The 22612-nt window shown below is 46.6% G+C and overlaps 1 protein-coding gene across 1 annotated transcript in view; it reads right to left on the bottom strand.

The window, feature by feature from the left end:
• Nucleotides 1-22612, bottom strand: part of LOC134957712 (ADAMTS-like protein 2) — an 86776-nt gene that overhangs the window by 49449 nt on the left and 14715 nt on the right. Inside the window, exons 3-5 of the mRNA XM_063939809.1 lie at nt 21868-21943; nt 8783-8885; nt 4838-4983 (exon numbers count right to left, since the gene is read on the bottom strand). Coding sequence (XP_063795879.1) covers nt 4838-4983; nt 8783-8885; nt 21868-21943 — 325 coding nt within the window. The remainder of the gene's footprint in view (nt 1-4837; nt 4984-8782; nt 8886-21867; nt 21944-22612) is intronic.

Genomic DNA, 22612 nt, shown 5'->3' with positions numbered 1-22612 from the left:
GGAACTGCTAAGAAATTTTATTCGCAATTCTGCTACTCTTTCGTTCGCAATTCTGCTAAGCTAAGATACACTCACAGAGGGCGGCGGCCTAGCGTGTGCAATGCTGCTAAAATCAGCTAGCGAGCGAACAACTCGGAATGACCCCCATAGGCTTGAAGTCAGCCAGCCACAGAACCTGTGTAATCCATGAGCATCCCAGGTAAAAGGGATAATATGGCCACTCTATGTTATGTAGCATTCCATAATGGAGGCAAACTTCACCAGTTGGAGATGAAATACAATTACAGTCTATAAGTAATTGCAGTTATTTAAATACAGGAATACAATACAGGAATGCACCAACCACAGTGTCTGGTTGCATAATCTCAAGGGCCCCATTATCTTACATATGCAGGGTATGTAAGCCTCAATCCATACTGCTGCAGTCTACTTTATTCACGGAAAAGTCCAGCAGACAATCATTATATAGCCATATAGCACAAAAAGCCTCAGATAATGGTTTCACTCCTGTACAGTATCGGCAGAAATGCGGTGTATTCTATAGGCGGGAAGAAATTATACAACAGTAAATTAGTTACATAACCTCAACGCACACTGGGTATAGTGAGCTTACAGGTTCTTCCTCTCCGCAATTATGTGCTGTCATTAGGAAGCCTTCTGTTGTCATAACAGCAATGACACAATTTCTTACCAAACAGCCCTCTTTCCCCACTATCTCACTCCCTGCTAATAGAGGAAGGGAAAACCTGTAGGATGCTGAGGGGTATATTTACTAAGGTGCGGGTTTATAGAAGTGGAGAAGTTGCCCATAGCAACTGTAGGATCAGATTCTAGCTATTATCTTTTAGAAGGTGCTAGATAAATGAGGAGAATTTGATTGGTTGCTATGAGCAACATCTCCACTTCTATAAACCCGCACCTTAGTAAATATACTGTACCCCTGTGTCTTTAACCGCTTAACTGGCATGGTCGCATAAGATGCGACCACACCAGGCTGGGCTTTCACTGACATGGTCGCATCTGATGCAACCAGTCAGAAACACCCGTTGGGCTGCTGTGGGAAGAGATTCTTCCCATAGCTGCCAATGTAAGAGGGACCTCCCGGCCCCTATGGAGCTATGGCGCCTTCTCTAGTGTGTCCGGATCACTGTTTCAACAGTGATCGGGGAGCCCAGCATCATCCCCTCCCACCTGGCGGCTACTGAGAGCAGCAGCCGCCAAGATGTCAGCGTTGCTCGGCTGAATGAACCCAGGGGCTGCAGAGAGCAGTAGCCGCTAGTAACGTGCTCCGCTTCGCTCTGCCTCTGCATATTGGGGGGAGGGGGGGAGTAATGCCTATGGAGGTGGTGTGGGGCGAAATAGTAATATGACGTTGGGGGGAGGGGGCTAAAGTAATTTAATAAAAATACACTGGCCACAAGAGGAGGGGGGAGCAAACAAAAAAAAGGGAATGGCAAGTGATTTTATTATGGGGACTAATGGACGCGGGATGGTGCAAGGCATATTTCAAAAATAATAATACAATTAAATATAGCTTTAAAAATGCTTTTTAAACTATATTACATAAAAAACAAAACAACAATTTCTGACCGGTTTTGCAGCAAAAAATCGTCAGTTAAGTGGTTAAAGAGTACCTGTTACCTATGTACAGACACCTAAACAATAATAGCTGACAGCTAAATATGTGACATTTACTGTAAGTTACAACCTTATGGGGTCCTGTAAATACACCTATTTCATGTCTTCATGAACGTAATCGTTATGCATAGAAGGTCTGAAATATTTCTGCATATTAATGAGAAAGTGATACTGGCAGTAGAAAGTCTAAACTGGCTCTGAGATACAAGGCTTATACACTGCATTATGGTATCAAATTTGCATTAACCTTAGTAATCAATAACCAGTAACTTTCATTGTCCAACCTGGTGACAGTTTGATTCAGTGTAGAGCTGGCCCTAAAATGCAATTTTAATAAATAAGCCCTAAATTCTTTGACAACAGTAAATGGTGGGAAGTATGAAGTATGATATGCTCCTAATTGGCTGACTGGTCAGGACATTAGTGGTATGCTAGATGCATCATTGCTTGGAGAGAGATAAAGTGGGGGGAGAAAAAGTCCCAGCCAATCAGCTCCTAACTGCCATGTCACAGACCCTGTTTGAAAAATGTCATTTAGGAGCTGGTTGGCTGGTAGTTTATCAATTTCTATTTTATCACTCTCCAAGCGATGGTGCATCATAGGATATTCAGCCCACAAGACGTCCCACTGAGTTAAATAGTCCCTAAGGTATTATACTGAAGCAAGTACAAGTAGATTGGGAAGGACACAGGGCCCGATTCAGAGATGGTTGGTAATGCAGCTGATCTCTCAGTAGTGGTTGGGGAAATATGCAAGCGCAGAAACCCCACTTTCAGGCTCCGTGGTCTGTGCAATTGTGATGGAGATTGTAAACACTGCAACATCGAGTCAACATCGGTCACATTATTGACATTTGCAATAGCCTAGGGTCTCTTCTAGCTACTCTCCTCATATCCAACTAAACATGGCCTCTGAAACAGTGGATTAGTGATTGGGAATGCAGCAGCGTTCCTAGACACACCCGTGACACTCCCATGACATGGCTATGAAACGCCCCCTTTTGTTCCCCTCCCTGTCTTCACCCTGAAACAGTCAGGGATCATAAACCCCTTCTCAGGTGTTAGCGATACATTATGTAATTGCGAACGCCATCGGACATTTGGGTTCATGTGTGCGCATTGAAGGGTTTCCAGTAGCAGAGAGTCGCATATCTATCTCTGTTTTATAGCTGATTTTCTCAAGAATAGTGGGCCAAATTCATGCCATGCGCAATGCCGATGTTCATGCAACTAAGCGATTGTCGCCAGACTGCACAAGCGTTGCGATCACAGTGTGCACGAGCAAATGTACCTCTGCGGTGCTACTCGCAGTGAGGATTTCATTGTAGAGTGAGTGACAGGAATGGACCTTTTGGAGGAGTTACCAGGGAGTGGCATGGACGTTTTCGGGGGGGGGGGGGGGGGGGGGGGGGGGGGTGCGTGTCTCTGCCGTCACCTGCGATCATGTACGTAGAATAACATTGCGCCAGCTTCGCTACTGCCATGGCCAGTCTGTGTAGCCATCCTTGTTAAAGGGTGCAAAACCCGAAACGCGTTGGAGAAGTCACGGAGAGCATCGGAGGAGTAACGCCAGTGTGTGCTATCACTGCCGCACTCAGAATCCGGAAGCCGCGTAAGGAGGTTTTTAGCTGGAGCGACAGCGAGACGGGACCTGACACATTTGCGGCAGCCGGTCAGGCTATTTAACACCAAGCCGCTAGCAGGTCAGTTAGGGATAGCAGGGACAGTTACTCATTACAAGAGACTGTTACATCTATCCGGAGCAACAAAATTATACCTCCAAACCAAACATATTTCACAAAAAGAGCTGTAACATTGCAAATTAACCTCTTTTTTCCATTTACAGGTATGTGCGTTCACATTAATTAGCGCTCCAATTTACATTATTTTATTACTGTTTTATTTATGGAGCTGCTCATTTAAATACAAGCGCGGGAATTTTTTAAATAATTTATTATCAAGTCTGTGTAGCCAGCCATAGGGGTACAATTGCAGCAGATGTTCCGTGTTATTGCGTATAGGCTGTGCATGTGCACTCTGTTGCGAATGAGCTGGCGATGGCCCTGGTGGGCGTATATCTTCTTTTCACTTGCGAAGATTAGCAATTCCGTAGCCTTAAAATTTGCATCTGCATAGGCAAATGTGCATAAACATGAATTAGGCCCGGTGTGTACATTACAATTAGGATGCATCACAGGTACACTCTAATGTCACAATTTAGAGTATGCTATTAACCTCTTCAGTGGCTGTCAGCGCTGGCTACGCCGGAAGATTTCCGGGCATGCTACTGACTGATTCCCCCGTGACGGCGCCAGGGAATCAGCATAAGCTATTATGGAGTTAAGCCCACCCCCCGGACTCCTATTGGCCGGGTGGTCGGCTTAACTGTGTAATGGTTTATGCTGATTCCCGGGTGCCGCATGGCGGCAGGGAATTAGCGCTGAAGCTAGCATTCCAGGCGGGTGTTCCCCAGCGGGTGATCACCCTCCTGCACTCGCCCCCAGCATTTTTAAGCCCTGCACTCCCTGAATTCAGCACTTGCTGAAATAAACACACCCTGGTAAGTGTGTATTTTATAAATAAAGTAATTGTTTATGGGTATAAAGTAATTGTTTATGATGCTGGCCATGCCCACAGGTGTTCCCACGCGGGCGATCGCCCTCCTGCACTAACCCCCCTACACTTTAACCCCTGCACTACCTGATTTTAAAAACACAACATGGGAGGTGTGTATTTTTTAATAAAACCCACAACTGAAGGGGTTAAAAGGTGAATTAAAATGTTCTTGCACCTTACCACTGAAATGGAGATTCTAACAGCAACAGTCACACAAAGAGGGTTATTCGATTGTTTGAGAAGTCAGTTGGGTGTTTGTTTTTTCCTATCTAATAGACAGGAAAAAACAGACACCCAACCGACTTTTCAAACAATTGAATACCCCCCCAAAGAATACTTGTAATTAACAGCAAAAGTCAGAGAAAACATGGAGAAAGAAACTCTGGGCTGAGTAATTCTGAGATTTGAGAAAAAATATCTGAGAGCTTTAGAAGTACCTAAATCTAATGGCTCCGGAACACACCCTGAAGATTACATATATGTTAAAAAGACAGTTTAATAGTAATGTAAACTTAGAGTACTATAAAGCCAGGATTGTCCCAGTCACAAAATGTATGCATCAAATATACAGCCCCAGTGGTACCTCACATTTGCCGTTGATACAAACTCCCTGATATGTTCTGTCTCTACAGCTAGTTCCATCATGGGCCGGTACCAGGAGCTGTCTCTCCCTGTTAGTGCTGGTGCACTGAAGGTCACACGGCTTGCTAGAGATGCTGGTGTAATCATCTGAGGGAAGGAACAAGCTACAGTTATTGAGGAATCTGAACCCAGGAAGATGATGAACGCTGGAACACAAAGCTAATCATACCCTATACAATTATCTGGCAGATAATCTGCCAGATCTGGCTGGTTGGAATGAAAATCTGGTAATGGATTCGTAATATATACTTATAAAATGTCTCCCGGACCTTGGGTCGCGGGCTGATGACGCGCCACTCCCCCGATGTGCACCCGGGTGCTAATGACAATCAGCTGTCAGTATTGGGACAGCTGGGAGAGTAGCCGTCCAGCTTTATATCAGGAAGCTAATAACAATATATGGATAAGATCAGGGCTCCCATTATTGAAAGGTAAATAGAGGATCCATTCAGACATCATTCCATGGTTATTAATTTACCACAGTTTTCATGTGACCTGAGACTTTCTGATTTTTTTTAGACATTTTATAAGTATATATTACAAATAATGGAGTATTCATTACATATAAGAATTAATTTTTTTAATAAGTTTAATAGTGCAATTTACTGTCTGTCATTATTTGGTCATTTAATGAGAGAGGATGGTCTTAACCAATTACACATGCAAATGAGCAGCCATATTGAAGGGTTTATAAACCCAGAACAGCAGCACTACTAACACCTTGAAAAAGTTGCGTGTACGCAACGAAACGCGTCGGTGAGATCTGCTGTGTGTGCCCACTCCGCCCATTGGACCTTGAAGGATCTTTACCTGGACCAAGTCCCTTCACTGCATAAATTTGGATCCCGTTTCAGGACATTCTCCCACCGTGGTATATTTCTATACAACCAACCAAGGGTAAAGACTATGCGGATGCCAACCGCTTAAACGCCTTGAGAACTGCTGGTGGTAATTATTACATACGGTGTGTTATATACGGGACATTTGAGTCAAAGGGGACTGTTTTTCTAGAATAGGTTAAACGGACTGCCTAGATCCTTCCCTTCCTTGGAAATTGAGAGGGGCACAGCTCACTCGAGACCTAGATACATAATTATTGTATAATTATTCTATTTTTCCATTGTTTTTAACTATTTTATTCATGTGTGATTATATAGCTATGATCTATTAAATCATGTTAACTTTTAAGACATACCTCTCTCATTTATGACCAATTAGCGCTATTGTTGTTTTTTATGCTGTCTTGGAAATGCGCTGGGTGTTCCTGAGCGGTGACTGGGAGGTGGCTATTCAGACGCACAAACATAGTCCATCTTATGGGCATGTTATGGTGGACATGTCACTGAATTGGTTGCAAAGTAAGATTTTAATTGGAGGCGATACACTGACAGAGATTCTGCACCAAGCAGTGTCAAAGGGAGCATCTTATTCCTTGCACATGCAGATGCAAAGATGTACACCAGGGAAGGGCTTGTTGTGGTATTAGCATGCAGTCGCACACACTACATCCACAAAAGACATAAAAATGGACGTGGCAGCGTCCGACTCAGAATCAGCCCCAAAATGTATTGCTTGATAGTTTCAGTGAGGTAATGTCACCAATTGACAGGCTTATACAACAATCTTTTGACTAGATTTACCCCAGTTAAGGGCTTTGATACACAACAGTACAAGGCTATTGGTTGCCAGTAACACCAGGGTACTGGCACTACATAGTTTCTGCAATTGCTGGGCCCCGTGGGACCTGCTAAACTAAAGGTGTGTACACACGGTAAGATATGTATTTGCAATTTTGACTATATAGTCAAAATCGCAAGGAAAGTTAGGTGAATATCGCAAGGTGACCCGATTCGATCCTGATGCGCGGTCCCGCAGGGTCTGTATCGCAAGCCTAGATAGACTGTGCAGGCAAGTCAATTTTCACTATCTAGTATAAAAGTATAGTCAAAATTGGCACTTAGTCAAAATCTCACATAGCCAATATCGCAAGCACAGTCTATCTAGGCTTGCGATACTGACCACAGTCCATATCGCACAATGAGAATCAAAAAGTCAACATCTGACCGTGTGTACACACCTTAATTCTTATTGCAGCATTCAAATACATGCAGGGCTACAGCTGCTGACTGTAACTGCCTTCATATAACTGCTTGTCCGTCTGTGCCTTAGGGAGCCATCAGGAAGAGGAGACAACATATCTCATGCACCAATCACAGAGCACCCTAGGGGTCCATAGAAATAGTTTACAGTACATGTATCTTTTAGATTGTAAGCTCGCAAGAGCAGAGTATTCTATCCTGATGTGCCTTTCCTTTTCTTACGTACACTTAGGGCTGTAACACACACTCCGGTTTTTCCCGGATGGCAAAAAGCCGGACAAACTTTGTCCGGCTTTTTGCCATCCGGGAGAAACCGGCAGTGTCTGTCACACAGGACGGCTTTGAGCCGTGTGTGATGCTGTGCGCATGCGCAGCATAAGACACGGCTTCAGAAAAAACCGTTGTGTGTGAAAGCTCCCCTTCACACACACGGTTTACTGGCTCCAAAGACGGCCCGGCGGCCGGACCTTCCAGTGGTGAGACCCGGCTGCAACCCGGCAACCGGGCCGGGGCCGTGCAGTGTGAAGGGACCCTACCCCTCACACTGTTAACTACAATGCCGGCACGGGAAAAAGCCGTCCGGCTTTTTCCCGGCCGGCAAAAGCCGGGTAGTGTGTTTTAGCCCTTATACTCCATACTCCCTTTGATGGCACCTAACCCCGGGTTTTCCATATCTGTCCTACATTGTCTTGAACTGTAAGTGCTGTTTTCTTTTTTGCTTATTTGATTATGTACTGTGTAATGGGCGCTGTGGATCCCTTGTGGTGCCATATAAATAAAGGATAATAATAATAATAATAATAATAATGTATTCACTGTGGGGTCTATGTACTAAGGGGTCTATCTACTAAGCCTTGGATGGAGATAAAGTCGCTGGATACAAAGTACCAGACAATTGGCTCCTAACTGCTATGCCATAGGCTGTGTTTTAAAAATGACAGGAGCTGATTGGCTGGTACTTTATCTCCAGCGATTTTATCTCCATCCAAGGCTTAGTAAATAGACCCCCTAAGCCTTGGAGAGAGATAAAGTGGACGGAGATAAAGTACCAGCCAATCAGCTCCTAACTATCATGTTACAGGCTGTGCTAGAAAAATGACAGTTATGAGCTGGTTGCCTGGTTCCTTATCTCTGTCCACTTTATCTCCCTTTATTTCCCACCAAGCCTTTGTCTGTCCCTGTAAGCAAATCACTAAAAGGACAATCACTTTTGTACAAACAGTGTGCCATAGGAAATCATTTTGAGGAATATCCCATTGATGCTCCCATTTGCAGCCAGGGTCCAGTAAAAAAAGAAAAGGGCTTTTAGTGTCAGCAGGTATTTCAAATCCACCCAGGAGACAGGTGTGTTACCAATGTGGCACATGAATGGACAGAACAATACAATACAATAGCCAATACAATGCAATAGTAGTTATACACCACCGTCCACAGCTCTACTTTCTGTGACCACATCTGCAAACAGATAAGGGAAGGAGTCCCAAACATCTGGAAAAAATGTCAACAAAACAAACTAACAAGAAAAAGGCAGGGTGAAAAAAGCAATTAAAATACATATAAAACATACTACGGACTAGATTTTAACTCACTTTGCATTGTTTATTTTGTTAAAATAAAATAAAAATCAAACATCTAGTTAATTGAACTCTTCTGCAAGGTAAAGAGAAAGTGGTATAACATAAGACATCCTCTGCACACATACATAATAAACATTTTATTATTGGGACAGTATAATAACGTTTTGTCTGGTTGTAAGATGTTATACAAAGTAAGGCAAAGTAACTGACCTGGATACAGTGGCACCCAGCGGTGATACAGTTTCCCAAACGCCTTAGCATTAAATGCAGAACACTGATACTGTTTGAAGCTTGCAGAGCCAGCAGGACAAAGCTGAAGCCAGAGAGAACAGATAATTCATTTATTGCATGGATAGATCTTGACATTACCCACAGATAGATGTCTACTAAGTCTGAGAGCAGCTGAATATTCCCTCGGCATGCACTACTCAATCATCACATCAAAATATAAGTGCTGGATATTCCATCAACGCGGCATTTAATGTACTGTAGCCTTCTGGAATTTACAGAAGATAAAACACAGTTAACATTTACACAGTTTGATAACGACAAACTGTGTACTTGTATGTACGGGATGCGGTCAAGATCCTGCCGGCCGGAATCCCGGCGGTCGAAATACCGATGCCGGAATCCCGACTGCCACAATCCCGACATATTCTCCCTCCGTGGGTGTCCACGACACCCATGCCGAGCGTAGTGAGGCACAGTGCCCACAGCGTGGTGAGCGAAGCGAGCCCGTAAGGGGCTGCCTTCCGCTCGCCACCCCTGTCGGGATTGTGTGGTCGGGATTCCGGCGTCGGTATTTCGACCGCTGGGATCCCATCCAGCGGGATTTAGTACTGATCCCGTATGTACATTATCTTGATGCTGATGTACTGTAGATTCGGTTCAGAACCACATCACAAAATAGAAATTTTTGAATATGCATTAATGCTCATGGAACCACTATAAAAACATAGAATTTGATGGCAGTTAAGTACCACTTGGCCCATCTAGTCGGCCCTTTTTCAACCTTTTGGTAACCTCAATATTTGATCCCTAGTTATTTGTATTCTTATGCTTATCCCAAGCATGTTTAAAATGCTCTACTGTCTTGGCCTCTACCATTTCGGATGGGAGGCTATTTCATGTATTCACTACCCTTTCTGTGAAGTAATTTTTTTCCATTATACACTATTGAAGATACAAAGTTATTTAAATGGGTTGGGTACGAAATCCTGGGCACGGCATGCCATACAGACAGTCAGTATCCCGGCAGCAGAATCCCAACATTCAAAGTCCCGACGGATCCCGGTAAATATTTTCAACTCTAATCCTAACCCACCCCTCCCGCAGCCTATCCCTAACCATCCCCTCCCGCAGCCTAACCTGAACCATCTCCTCCTGCAGCCTAATCCTAACCGCCCCCTCCGGCAGCCTAACCATAACTGTCCCCTCCACCCACTCTCCCGCAGCCTATTCCTAACCATCCCCTCCGGCAGCCTATCCCTAACGATCCCCTCCGGCAGGCTAACCTGAACCGTTTCCTCCTGCAGCATAACCCTAACCGCCCCCTCCTGCATCCTTACCTGAACCGTCTCCTCCTGCAGCCTAACCCTAACTGCCCCCACCTGCATCCTAACCTGAACCGTCTCCTCCGACAGCCTAACCCTAACTGCCCCCTCCATCCACTCTCCCGCAGCCTATCCCTAACTGTCCCCTCCTGCAGTCTAACCCTAACCATCCCCTCCTGCAGCCTAACCCAAAACTTCCCCTCCTGCAGCCTTACCTGAACCGTCTCCTCCTGCAGCCTAACCATAAACGTTCCCTGCCCCCACTCTCCGCAGCCTAACCCTAAATGTCCCCTCCCGCAGTCTAACCCTAACCTCCCCTCCCGCAGCCTAACCCTAACCACCTCCCATAGCCTAAGCCTATAACCCCCCCCCCCCCCTCCCCAGTGCCTAACCCTAACTGTCCCCTCCGGCAGCCTTACATTAACCGCCCACTCCCGCAGCTTAACCCTAAATCCTCCCCCCCTACCTCATCCTCTCCATGGTGGCTAACTCTAAACCTAAGCCTAACCCTAATACTTACCGCTGGAATCCGTTGGGATTTTGAGTGACAGGATTCCGCTGCCGGGATTCTGAATGTTGGCATGCTGTGTGCCAGAATATTAACTACATCCCCTTCGAACAATGTTTACAAATATAAAAGAATTGTGGGAACATGATTCCACACCAGGCCAACATTACACATAGGCACAGCATAAGCTCTAGTCTAGCACTGGGCACAGGGGTGAATTTCTAAAACAAAATGAAATAATGAGTAGATATAAAGTACTAACGCTTCTAATAAGGAAATGTTGAAGTACATGCGAGAAACAGGGTATACATACACAAATACTGCTGCGATTGGGACATATAGTATCAGAAATAGGGTGTAAAAGCAATGGACGTTTCTTGATAATTGGAGTGAACGCAAAAAAGTCTATCTCATGGGCATGTTCTGTGAGTATCAGTGAAAGTGGCTGCACTCACGCAAGGTCAGCCACAGTCATAGGAGGCCAGAGTCAGGTGGTGAAACTACACCTTCCACAAGGCTGGAACCAATGGCTCCCCATTACCGTGCTTCTGGAGGCGCTGTGGTGGTAACTACTCTTTGGATGTGACCCCTTTTTTCTGGGATTCCTCTACCTGTCCAGCTTTCCTTTCTGATAGGATCTGAGGATTATGCTGATCGCTGAGCTGTGTGCCTTATTGAGGATTTTGTGATATGCTGTCTATCTACTTTTGTTTGTTAGCGCATATATGTATTAATTCCATTGATTTTAAGGAATTACTGCACTATTCTCTGCCCTTTATGTGTCTACCATTAACCATACGCTGTTGTGGAGGGATACACATTGTATTTTACAGATTATACTTAAGGACAGTGATAATTCAAGCTGTCTGAAATATATACCCTCTGCATCCCATTGGGAACTTATTGGTTTGATCATTGTCTAATGTTCTGTTTGTGTGCATGCAAATGTCTCACCATCTGTATTAGGTATTGTTTTTATCCATAGAGCGATCAATGGCCCTCATTCCGAGTTGTTCGCTCGCTAGCCGCTTTTCGCAGCAGTGCACACGCTAAGCCGCCGCCCTCTGGGAGTGAATCTTAGCTTAGCAGAATTGCGAACGAAGTATTCGCAATATTGCGAAAAGACTTCTCTGTGCAGTTTCTGAGTAGCTCGAGACTTACTCTTCCAGTGCGATAAGTTCAGTGCCTGTCGTTCCTGGTTTGACGTCACAAACACACCCAGCGTTCGCCCAGACACTCCCCCGTTTCTCCAGCCACTCCCGCGTTTTTCCCAGAAACGGCAGCGTTTTTTCACACACTCCCATAAAACGGACAGTTTCCGCCCAGAAACACCCACTTCCTGTCAATCACACTACGATCAGCAGAACAAAGAAAAAACCTTGTAATGCCGTGAGTAAAATACCAAACTTCTTAGCAAATTTACTTGGCGCAGCCACAGTGCGAACATTGTGCATAGTAACATAGTAACATAGTATCTGAGGTTGAAAAAAGACAATTGTCCATCGAGTTCAACCTATTTGTGGTCTCCTATGCATGATGATTTGACTAAAATTTCTGACTGATGCTGCTGTCAGCCGTTACATTTTATCCCTATTTATAGTAACTATAATGCATGCGCAGTTAGCGGAAAATCGCACCGATGCGAAGGAAAATAACGAGTGAACAACTCGGAATGAGGGCCAATGTGTAGTTACGTAACTTCTCTGATGGTGACAACTAAAAAAAATCACCGGCACTATTACAGTGTGCAGAGACACAGACAGTGGGTGTCTCAATCCTAGCACATTCAGACGCAAGCTATTACAGTAAACTGCTGAGAGTGTCAGGTGAGGGGCAAAAGATAAGAAAAGCTGAAGAACAGTAAACTAAGGGCCTGATTTTGAGATAAATCCAAATCCAACTCTGCAGTTCAACGATTATCGGAAGTCTGCACATACTTCTACGTTGGTCTTGTGATGTTGGTTGCAGTGAGGAGTGAGGCGTGTCACCCCCGCTTTGAGGGCATATGAGGGTACGACCATGATCCTGTGCACAGCTGCAATGTCTCCAGGCGTCTTATTTCCTGCGGCCTTACTGTGCGATCACACAGCTATTCAAATCTGCAATGGATGCTGCATGGGCGTCTCAGTACAAAGCCAGGCAGCAACAACATTTGCACATGTGACAACCAACACAAACACAGATCTCTTGCCCAGACTCTGAACTTGTTTTTTACGTTTCTACCCATTGAAAAGTGTTTTCTTGGTTGCCACATTCTTCTTCTAAATTCCATAGCATATTGTGAATTAATACAAAACCCTGCCCACTTCAAAGGCCACTCAGCCTCGTGACACTCCTTCAGGCTACCGATGGCTGTGAATGAGCTAGCCGTGGTTATTTGCTGTCCACACAATGATCTATGATTTAGACGGGATTATATGTGGGTAATTACATGCTTTACATGAGAGTAATTATAGGGCTATGTGTGGATTATGACAGGGTTTTCCATCAGTTGTGCAGAGTTATGTAGTAAGCGTAGTGGGTAACAGTCACATCATATCCGCTGGTTTTGTTTCAGGTGGGGAGACAGTGGTCACGTACAGACTGTCACCTGCAGTTAGTAGATCATTTTTATTGCGATATAAGAAGCAAAAGTATCTATTTTACTGTAATGCTGCCCATATTTCTCTGTAGAATCACACCTCCCATTATACCCTCTGCAGAATATTTTGGCACCTTATAAATAACTGTGTTTAGGTTCAGCAGGAATGCAGACTGCGCTATGTATAGTGTGTGTGGGTTCCACAGGTCATAAAACAAGTACACAAATATACTGTACAAGGATACATGATTATTATACTGGTTATGAATTTTATATATCTTAAAGGAGAATACCAGTTTGGAAGAGACTCACAAGGCACTGTGACTGTCTCTCCTAGAGGCCTAACTACTTGAATGTCAGCTGGGCTTTTTAGTGCTGGTTGTTATTTGGCCTGAAGCATGCGGGCAGCACTGTCAGCAGAGGAGGGAGGAAGTTCTCAAACAGAGGGGTATATTTACTAAGCAGTGATAAGAGCGGAGAAGTGAGCCAGTGGAGAAGTTGCCCCATCAACCAATCAGCACTGAAGTAACATCTGTAATTTGCATACTATAAAATTATACAGAGCTGCTGATTGGTTGATGGGGAAATTTCTCCACTGGCTCACTTCTCAGCTCTTATCACTGCTTAGTAAATGTACCCCAGAGGCCTGATGCTGAGTTGGACGGAAATTGTACTCCCAAATTGAGTGCACAGGGGAAATGTTTATGTGCAGTTGTACGCATCTTGGGGTGTGCTACTCATCAGTGCTTACCAGCACCTGCCCTATGCTAAGTGCATAGTTATCATCTGAAAACAGCCATCTTTATTGTGGCCGGAGAGACTAGCCAGCCACACGTGTAATGGCGTCTGCGGCACTGAAGGGGTTAACCCTCGTGCCCGGCGCCATGTTGCGGACAATAGGCGCTTGGCGTCACTGTTAAATGTACTTACGGCGCTGGGCGCGGACTGTTTAAAAGTTTGTTTAATGATGTGTTTTAACATGTCATATGTAGTGCTCTGTGCACAATTGCAGGAATGCATGTTTAAATGTATTTATTTTATATTCAAGACAGGCTCAGTGTATATTTAAAGGAAACACGTGTTTAAATGAAATGTATTTAAAGGAAAAATGCAGTTACTATAGCTGTCTGAATAAGCATCTCTTATCCTCTGGAAATAGGAAGTGGCATGCTAATGGCCCTGTCCTAGCCGAGAGGTGTGAAGGACAATACCTTTTGATGTGTAAGTTTCTTAGAGAGAGATGCTAATCACTGGGTCTATGGGCTTGGAACTTGTTTCATGTAGGTGATTTAATTGATATACGATCCCTGAATGGCAGATACAGGAAGGAAGACTGTTTGTTTGTATTGTAGCCATTCCTGTTGTAATCTCAAACACTGGGATTGCCTGGAGATGTGAATGACCAGAAACATTTGTATTTTGAAGCTATGTGATAAATTTATCAATAGTGAATGTTAATCTGATACCAAACGTTGTCTGTGTGACAGGAAGGAGAAGATTGTTTTATTGCACTTATCTCCTTTTGAAATGTAATTTATTTATTGGTATTTTGTAAAATAACCTGATTGGTTGGAGAAGACAGGGAGGGCTTACCCCCCTGTGGTACTGTGTGGAAAACTGACATAAAAAGGAGACCTGCGTGCCTCCAGAGTTGTAGTATTGTACCATCTTATTCTGCTGAAACATCTGATTGTATGCTGTTGCCCCTAGCAATAGGGAAGAGTTCTCTTTAGAACTATTGAGCAAATAAACATCATTGCCTCAAGAAGACTGCTTCATCTTGTGACCAACAGGGTTAGGCCAAACCTAGCCCCGTCCTCCGGCTGTCCAGGGAAGCACCTAACGTCTCCAAGCTCCGCCTTCCGCCAGCTACCGGTAGAGGCCTAGCAAGTGGCTAGTGGGGATTCGTCAACACCACACAGGTGTGGTAAGGCAGTGCGTCGGCACATACAGAGCAGAACCGTGGTTCCAAACGCCACGGCAGTTTAGGAGTTTGGTGGTGGCAGCAAAACCCGCCCACAACGCAGTGGGTGGAGTCAGTAACAGGCGGTTACTGACGGTAAGCGGGAATCCCCTATGTGGTCAGGCCTCGTGTGACTTGACCTTCCATTCTGTGCGCAGCCAACGGGACGCGAAAGCGGCGAGTGCTTTCGTACGGGACCGTCCTGTCACAGAAATTGGTGGCATAGTGGTGGGATATTCCCAGGCGGCTTTTCATCACCCAATTGGAGAAGCCGAGTTACTCAGGAGAGGAGTAACTGCAGCGCAGGAGAACGCACAAGATGGCGGAATTCAGCGGAATGTCCAAGGATGATCTGGAGATCGTGTGCCAAGAGAAGGGTGTGGATATCCCTTCCAACGCGTCCAGAAGCGTCATGAAGGCGGCGCTCAGGAGCTGGGAGGAGTCCCATCGGGCGGAGGTGGAAAGCACTGACGGCGTCAGCATCGCAGAGGACGGCCCAACAGTGGACCTTCGTAAGGAACCGGTGAGAACCACAAGCCCCGCCCTCTCTCACAGCAGCAATGTTTCCCAGCAATCCCTAGCAGGGCCAGGATCCCAACGTCCCAGGGGGGGCAGTACGGATAGCCTAGCAGATCGGCTAGCGGAATTGGGGGAAAGGGCAACGGAGCAAGAGCGCTTGATCATCATCCAGATGTGGCGTGATGAGCGGGCACCACAGGCCGTGGTACCCCGGGAGCCGTTGTCAGCTGTTGTACACAGATCAGGACGTATTCAGTTTGCCAAGTTTGCAGACAGTGATGGGGACATTGATGGACATTTGCAAGTTTTTGAAAGGACTTGTAAACTACACGATCTACCCAAGTCAAAGTGGGTGAGACACCTTGTGCCCACTCTGCATGGAGAGGCCTTGGAGGCCTATCGAGGAGTGGCCACGGAGGACTGTGGGAACTACGACGAAGTCGCGAAGGCCCTCCTCCAGCGATTCTTCATCACTCCAGAGTCTTACAGCAAGAAGTTCTTGCCCAAGAATCCTAGCAGCACCCATGAGCAGTTCGCCACCCAGCTGCGGCAGTACGTGGTGAAGTGGGTGAAGGATTCGGAAGCCACTACATGGGACGCACTGATCGACCTGATCTGCAGGGAGCAGTTCTACCGCAGGTGCGCCCAAGAAGTGAAGGAGTTGGTGCTAGATCGGGAGCCACCCAGTTTAAAGATGGCTGCCCAGTTAGCAGATAAGTATGTGGCAATTCGGCCACAGGGGCAGAAGCGCCCAGCCAGCAGCCAGCTCCAAAAGACTGCACCACCAAGGGGACCCCCCTCTTCAGCTCATCACCCCCAAAGACGAGCATCTTCCAACCCTGGTGCTCTTGGCCAGCAACCGCACCGCAGCGTCCCTGCAACTGATCAGAGATCATCGGTGCCACGACTGGAGAAGAAGTGCTACGGCTGTGGGAAAATCGGACATCTGAGGATGAACTGTCCTGCATCCCAAGCACCCCAGACTCGTGCCCCAAATCCGAGTGCTGGAGCCCGGCTCGCTTGTTTGACGAGAGGAGATGAACCTACAGAGACTGTTCCCCCTCCAGTCAGTCCGATGGAGTGTGGCGAGAGACAGGTGCACTCTGCGGAGAGAGTCACCTGCATGGCCAAACAGCCCCTACACAAAATGTGGAGGCACCTGCAGCCAGTCCACGTGGGACCCCTGCAGGGGGAAGGCCTAAGAAACTCTGGGGCCTCAATCACTGTGGTGAGCCCCTACCTTATAGATCCTGCTGCAGTATTGCAGGGTCGCACTGCCAAGGTCACCCTGGCAGATGGAACAGAGAAAGCGGTTCCCATGGCAAGAGTCTACCTGGACTGGGGAGCTGGACCAGAGTTGCGAGAAGTTGCCGTCATGGATGGTCTCCCAACTGATGTGGTCCTAGGAAATGATCTGGGTGGTGGGATCGTCACTACGTTTGTTGGCGCCATTCCCCGGAGTCAAGTTCCACAACCACCGTTGACATCAGCTACTCCAGCACAGCCCAGCCCAGAGGAAAATACTACAGCTGCTAGACAACTGCCAGCACAGCCAACCACAGCATCAACCAGCCCAGAGGAAAAGATTAAAGCGTCTAGATCAGTACATCGACCCCGCATGCCTTTTGCCTCTGGTATGCCTATGTCTCCTAGCAACGCAGAGGATGTCGGTTTCAGCTTGTTTGATCCTGTGGGGGTGCCCACTGATGCTCCTGACCCAAGTGGTTTGCCAACTCCGGCGGTGAGTATGAGAAACCACACTGACTTTTCCATGACTGACCCCTACCAGACTGACCCTAGTAGTCCCCACCTAGATCCCCCTGTAGAGTGTCCCAATTTAGGAGAGATTGAGGGCCACAGGCAGGAGTTTAGGGAGGCTCAACTCTCTGACCCATCCCCGAAAGGCATGAGGCGCCACTCTGGCAGCGGCCTTGACAGGGTTGGGGCAGGAAGTTTGACCTGGCGGGAAGGGTTAAGGTACAGGGTAGCCAGGAAAGTGGGAGGGGATAGACCAGATAGGGAATGTGTCCAACTGGTCCCCTCAGGGAACGTTCCTGCGCAACAGGTGTCGGTTGCCAGCGAAACCCCTTTGGACAGTAACCCGGAGACAGACCGTACCCTGAAGTGCCTGACACAGAGCTTACCCTGGTCTGGAATGTCGAATGACTCCCAGACCAACTGTAGGGCTGGTGCCATGTGTTGGCAGCTGGGGCACTCCAGCGGTTGTGTTGTCTCTGGGCCTCTGCCCATAGGAGAACCCTTGCAGCAAGTTGCTGTGGACATAGCAGGTCCCTTGCCTGTGCACAGTAGATCGGGGAAGACACGCAGCCTCCCTGTAGTGGATGCCACACAGGATCCAGAGGCTGGTGGTCTGGCCGCCATCACTATGGCACAGGTAGCGGACGAGGAGGGAAGAGTAGGCCTAGGTGACAGGGTAGGTTTCCCGAGTCATAGGTCGACAGAGGAGGATGGGAGGGCAGGTCTGACGGTTAGGGCAGACAGTTGCCAGATAGGTATGACGGAGGTGCAGTGCCTGGGGCACCATGTGGGAGGAGACAGGGGTAGGCCCAAACCAGAGGGGGTGGAGGCAACCAGAGGCTGTCCCCGACCCACATCACCCAGACCGGTACTGACCATAGAACCTGTAAGGCCCTACGGACACGTTGTCATTGACTTTAGTCCTGTAGTGAACCCCTTGACAGAGATGGCTAGGAAGGGCATTCCCAAGTCAGTGGACTTTGCACCCGCTTGCGAGTTGGCACTCCAGTCATTGAAGGAGGCTCGGGTACCCGCTCCAGTGCTGATGGCGCACATTCTTGACCAGGACTGTGTGTTACGAACTACTGCGCCACTGCACGGACTGGGAGTAGTACCGAGCCAGAAAGAGCCACATGGGCAGGAGCACCCTGTGGCCTGTTTGAGCAGAAAACTGCTATGGTGGGAGGTGGGGTATGCCACAATTGGGACACCTTGGGTGGCACTTGTTTGTAACCAGCCCCCCGCTGTGGTGACTTACCACCCACCTGTTAGGTGGCTGCAACCTACCTTGGGGAAATTGGACAGACTTTTGTGGTGGAGCCTTGAACTTGGACTTCAGGTGGACTATTTGAACATTGTGCACCCACGAAGAGAGGCCCACTACACTATGGATGAACTGTCTAGGCCGGAGCCTACACCCCCTAGGTAGCGTCCCCTTCAACACAAGGGACTGCGGGACCAGGACCCAAATCGTTGGGACATGGGTCCCTGGTTGACCCGCTTGAATGGGGGGGGGGGGGAATGTGGCCGGAGAGACTAGCCAGCCACACGTGTAATGGCGTCTGCAGCACTGAAGGGGTTAACCCTCGTGCCCGGCGCCATGTTGCGGACAATAGGCGCTTGGCGTCACTGTTAAATGTACTTACGGCGCTGGGCGCGGACTGTTTAAAAGTTTGTTTAATGATGTGTTTTAACATGTCATATGTAGTGCTCTGTGCACAATTGCAGGAATGCATGTTTAAATGTATTTATTTTATATTCAAGACAGGCTCAGTGTATATTTAAAGGGAAACACGTGTTTAAATGAAATGTATTTAAAGGAAAAATGCAGTTACTATAGCTGTCTGAATAAGCATCTCTTATCCTCTGGAAATAGGAAGTGGCATGCTAATGGCCCTGTCCTAGCCGAGAGGTGTGAAGGACAATACCTTTTGCTGTGTAAGTTTCTTAGAGAGAGATGCTAATCACTGGGTCTATGGGCTTGGAACTTGTTTCATGTAGGTGATTTAATTGATATACGATCCCTGAATGGCAGATACAGGAAGGAAGACTGTTTGTTTGTATTGTAGCCATTCCTGTTGTAATCTCAAACATTGGGATTGCCTGGAGATGTGAATGACCAGAAACATTTGTATTTTGAAGCTATGTAATAAATTTATCAATAGTGAATGTTAATCTGATACCAAACGTTGTCTGTGTGACAGGAAGGAGAAGATTGTTTTATTGCACTTATCTCCTTTTGAAATGTAATTTATTTATTGGTATTTTGTAAAATAACCTGATTGGTTGGAGAAGACAGGGAGGGCTTACCCCCCTGTGGTACTGTGTGGAAAACTGACATAAAAAGGAGACCTGCGTGCCTCCAGAGTTGTAGTATTGTACCATCTTATTCTGCTGAAACATCTGATTGTATGCTGTTGCCCCTAGCAATAGGGAAGAGTTCTCTTTAGAACTATTGAGCAAATAAACATCATTGCTTCAAGAAGACTGCTTCATCTTGTGACCAACAGAGTTAGGCCAAACCTAACCCCGTCCTCCGGCTGTCCAGGGAAGCACCTAACGTCTCCAAGCTCCGCCTTCCGCCAGCTACCGGTAGAGGCCTAGCAAGTGGCTAGTGGGGATTCGTCAACACCACACAGGTGTGGTAAGGCAGTGCGTCGGCACATACAGAGCAGAACCGTGGTTCCAAACGCCACGGCAGGTTAGGAGTTTGGTGGTGGCAGCAAAACCTGCCCACAACACAGTGGGTGGAGTCAGTAACAGGCGGTTACTGACGGTAAGCGGGAATCCACTATGTGGTCAGGCCTCGTGTGACTTGACCTTCCATTCTGTGCGCAGCCAACGGGACGCGAAAGCGGTGAGTGCTTTCGTACGGGACCGTCCTGTCACATTTATGCTTCTGTCCAATTCTGCACAGCCCGCAACTGCGTCGACAGGCCATCACTGATCTTTGCCTATGTGAGAAGTTCATGTTACAGCCTAACTCCTTATGTATGATTATGCATCATCTGTGTTGTGTACGCTTACTTCAGGGGCATGTACAGTATGAAATGATGCAAGATAAGTTCCTCCCACAGGCAACCTTCAACGCAGCAGATGTCCTAGTTAAAGTAGCTAGCAGAGAAACCCCAAGAGGGAATCCGTCCATCAACCAAGCAGAAAACTGGAGATCTCCCTTACAAGAGGAGTGCTTACTGGCAGTCTTTACCACACTGCCTAGTGAGGTAGACTCTCAAGTCAGGGAACAATGACAGAATCAGGGAATGGTAGAATCCTAGCAACAGGACCGACAACATCTTAACATGTAAGAAAAAAAAGAGACATTGTTTCCCCCAGCACCCTGATTGATAACAGTAACCAGATTTAAATCCCACATAATATTAGAATTCACAGATCTCGGTTACACATATTTGTGCAAATGTGTGAATAAGCCCCAAAGCTGCATCAAGGTGTCTCTGTATATTTGGGGTCCCTAGCGCTATATCTAGTTGCAGGGTGTGGCACCCCAAAACACCAGCATACGCCATAAAACCCAGGGCAGCATACCAGTGAAAAAACTGGCTTATGCTGGTGTTTTGGGGTGCCACACATTCACACATTTGCGCAAATACGTGTAACCGAGATCTCTGAATTCTAATATTATGTGGGATTTAAATCTGGTTACTGTTATCATTCAGGGTACTGGGGGAAACAATGTCTCTTTTTTTCTTGCTTAGAAATACCCCTCCCTTTCGAGCACCTGAATGATATCATTAAGCTGATTGAGCATCTACCATTATATATATCTTAACATGTAAATTATAAACAATCTTTGAAAAAGATGACTTCAAATAAATGAGGCTACATACAAGGCATATAAACAGTAAAAGCCTGCATATAAAGGCACGTCTATATATATATATATATATATATCAAGTGCTGGTAAAAATGATGTAATCCCAGTTTGGTCCTAATGTGCACAGTCTCCACATACTCTGCACACCCGCCACACTCACACCCTTGCTCCCCCCTCCTTAGCAAATACAAAATAAATACACTAGTCCTCTGTAAAGATTAAAAACACAATGCAGACGCAAGTGCTTGTTAAGTCTGCCATGCACAATCACGTGGGGCTAACGCAGGGAATGCACAGAGCATACTGCAGCCAGTGTCTTGTCGCTGTGACCACAACAGAAGAACTGAAGACAGGTATGCGGAGGAGGAGGTTTTAAAGTCCCAAAACAAAAATAGAAAGAGAGGGGGGAAAAGAGCAAGAAAAAGAGGTTCTGGAAAGAAAAAGAAAAGCAGACACAAAAAGGGCAGGATAAAAGAGCAATTCCGAGGGGTGAAGAGAGCGGGCGAGAGAGACCTAGGCAACACTGGAGATAACAGCTAGCCTAGTATAAAATACAATTGTTCAGTTCCCTTGTTCACCTGTTTCTGACACAGATGATATTGTTTAGACTGTCCCCCACAAACAGTGCTATCCATTCCTGGAACTGTCTGGAGCCTGCAGGAGAATAGACAAATTAGTGGGTTGCACAACAAAACAAGTGTATTCTTTTACACATTCCCCTTCAGTACAGGTGAAATTTGTTTTAGTTCTGGGCCACATGATAATAAGCAGAGAGAAAAAGAACTCTTGTTTTTGGGGGCAGTCTTATGGGCCCTACACACTGGTCGATACCAGTGAAAGATATGAACAATCTCGTTCATTAATGAACGAGATACCGTTCATACAGTTCATATCTTTCAGTGTGTAGGCACCAGCGATGAACGATGCGCGGCCCCGCGCTCGTTCATCGCTGGTGCCAGCTCGTTTAAACATGAAGGCCAATATGGACAATCTCATCCATATTAGAATGCAGTGCTATGGAGCCGGGTGACGGGGGGAGTGAAGAAACTTCACTCCCTCCGTCACCTCCCCCTCCACCGCCAGGTCGCCCGTCTGCCGTATCGGCCGTCGGGCAGCTCGGCGGCGGGTCGCTATGTGTGTAGGGCCCTTTTTACTCTATTATTAAAAGTAAATTTGAATTAATTGGTTAAATTGTTTTAAGACCCACACAAATAAGGACAACCATATCGTAGGGATACTATTAGTAGATTGCAAAAATAAGATTTTAAACCTACCGGTAAATCTTTTTCTCCTAGTACGTAGAGGATGCTGGGGACTCCGTAA

The sequence above is a fragment of the Pseudophryne corroboree genome, chromosome 9 (assembly GCF_028390025.1).
Source record: "Pseudophryne corroboree isolate aPseCor3 chromosome 9, aPseCor3.hap2, whole genome shotgun sequence".
Classification (NCBI taxonomy): domain Eukaryota; kingdom Metazoa; phylum Chordata; class Amphibia; order Anura; family Myobatrachidae; genus Pseudophryne; species Pseudophryne corroboree.
The sequence above is the reverse complement of the archived record's forward strand: the minus strand, read 5'-3'. Positions and strand labels throughout refer to the sequence as shown.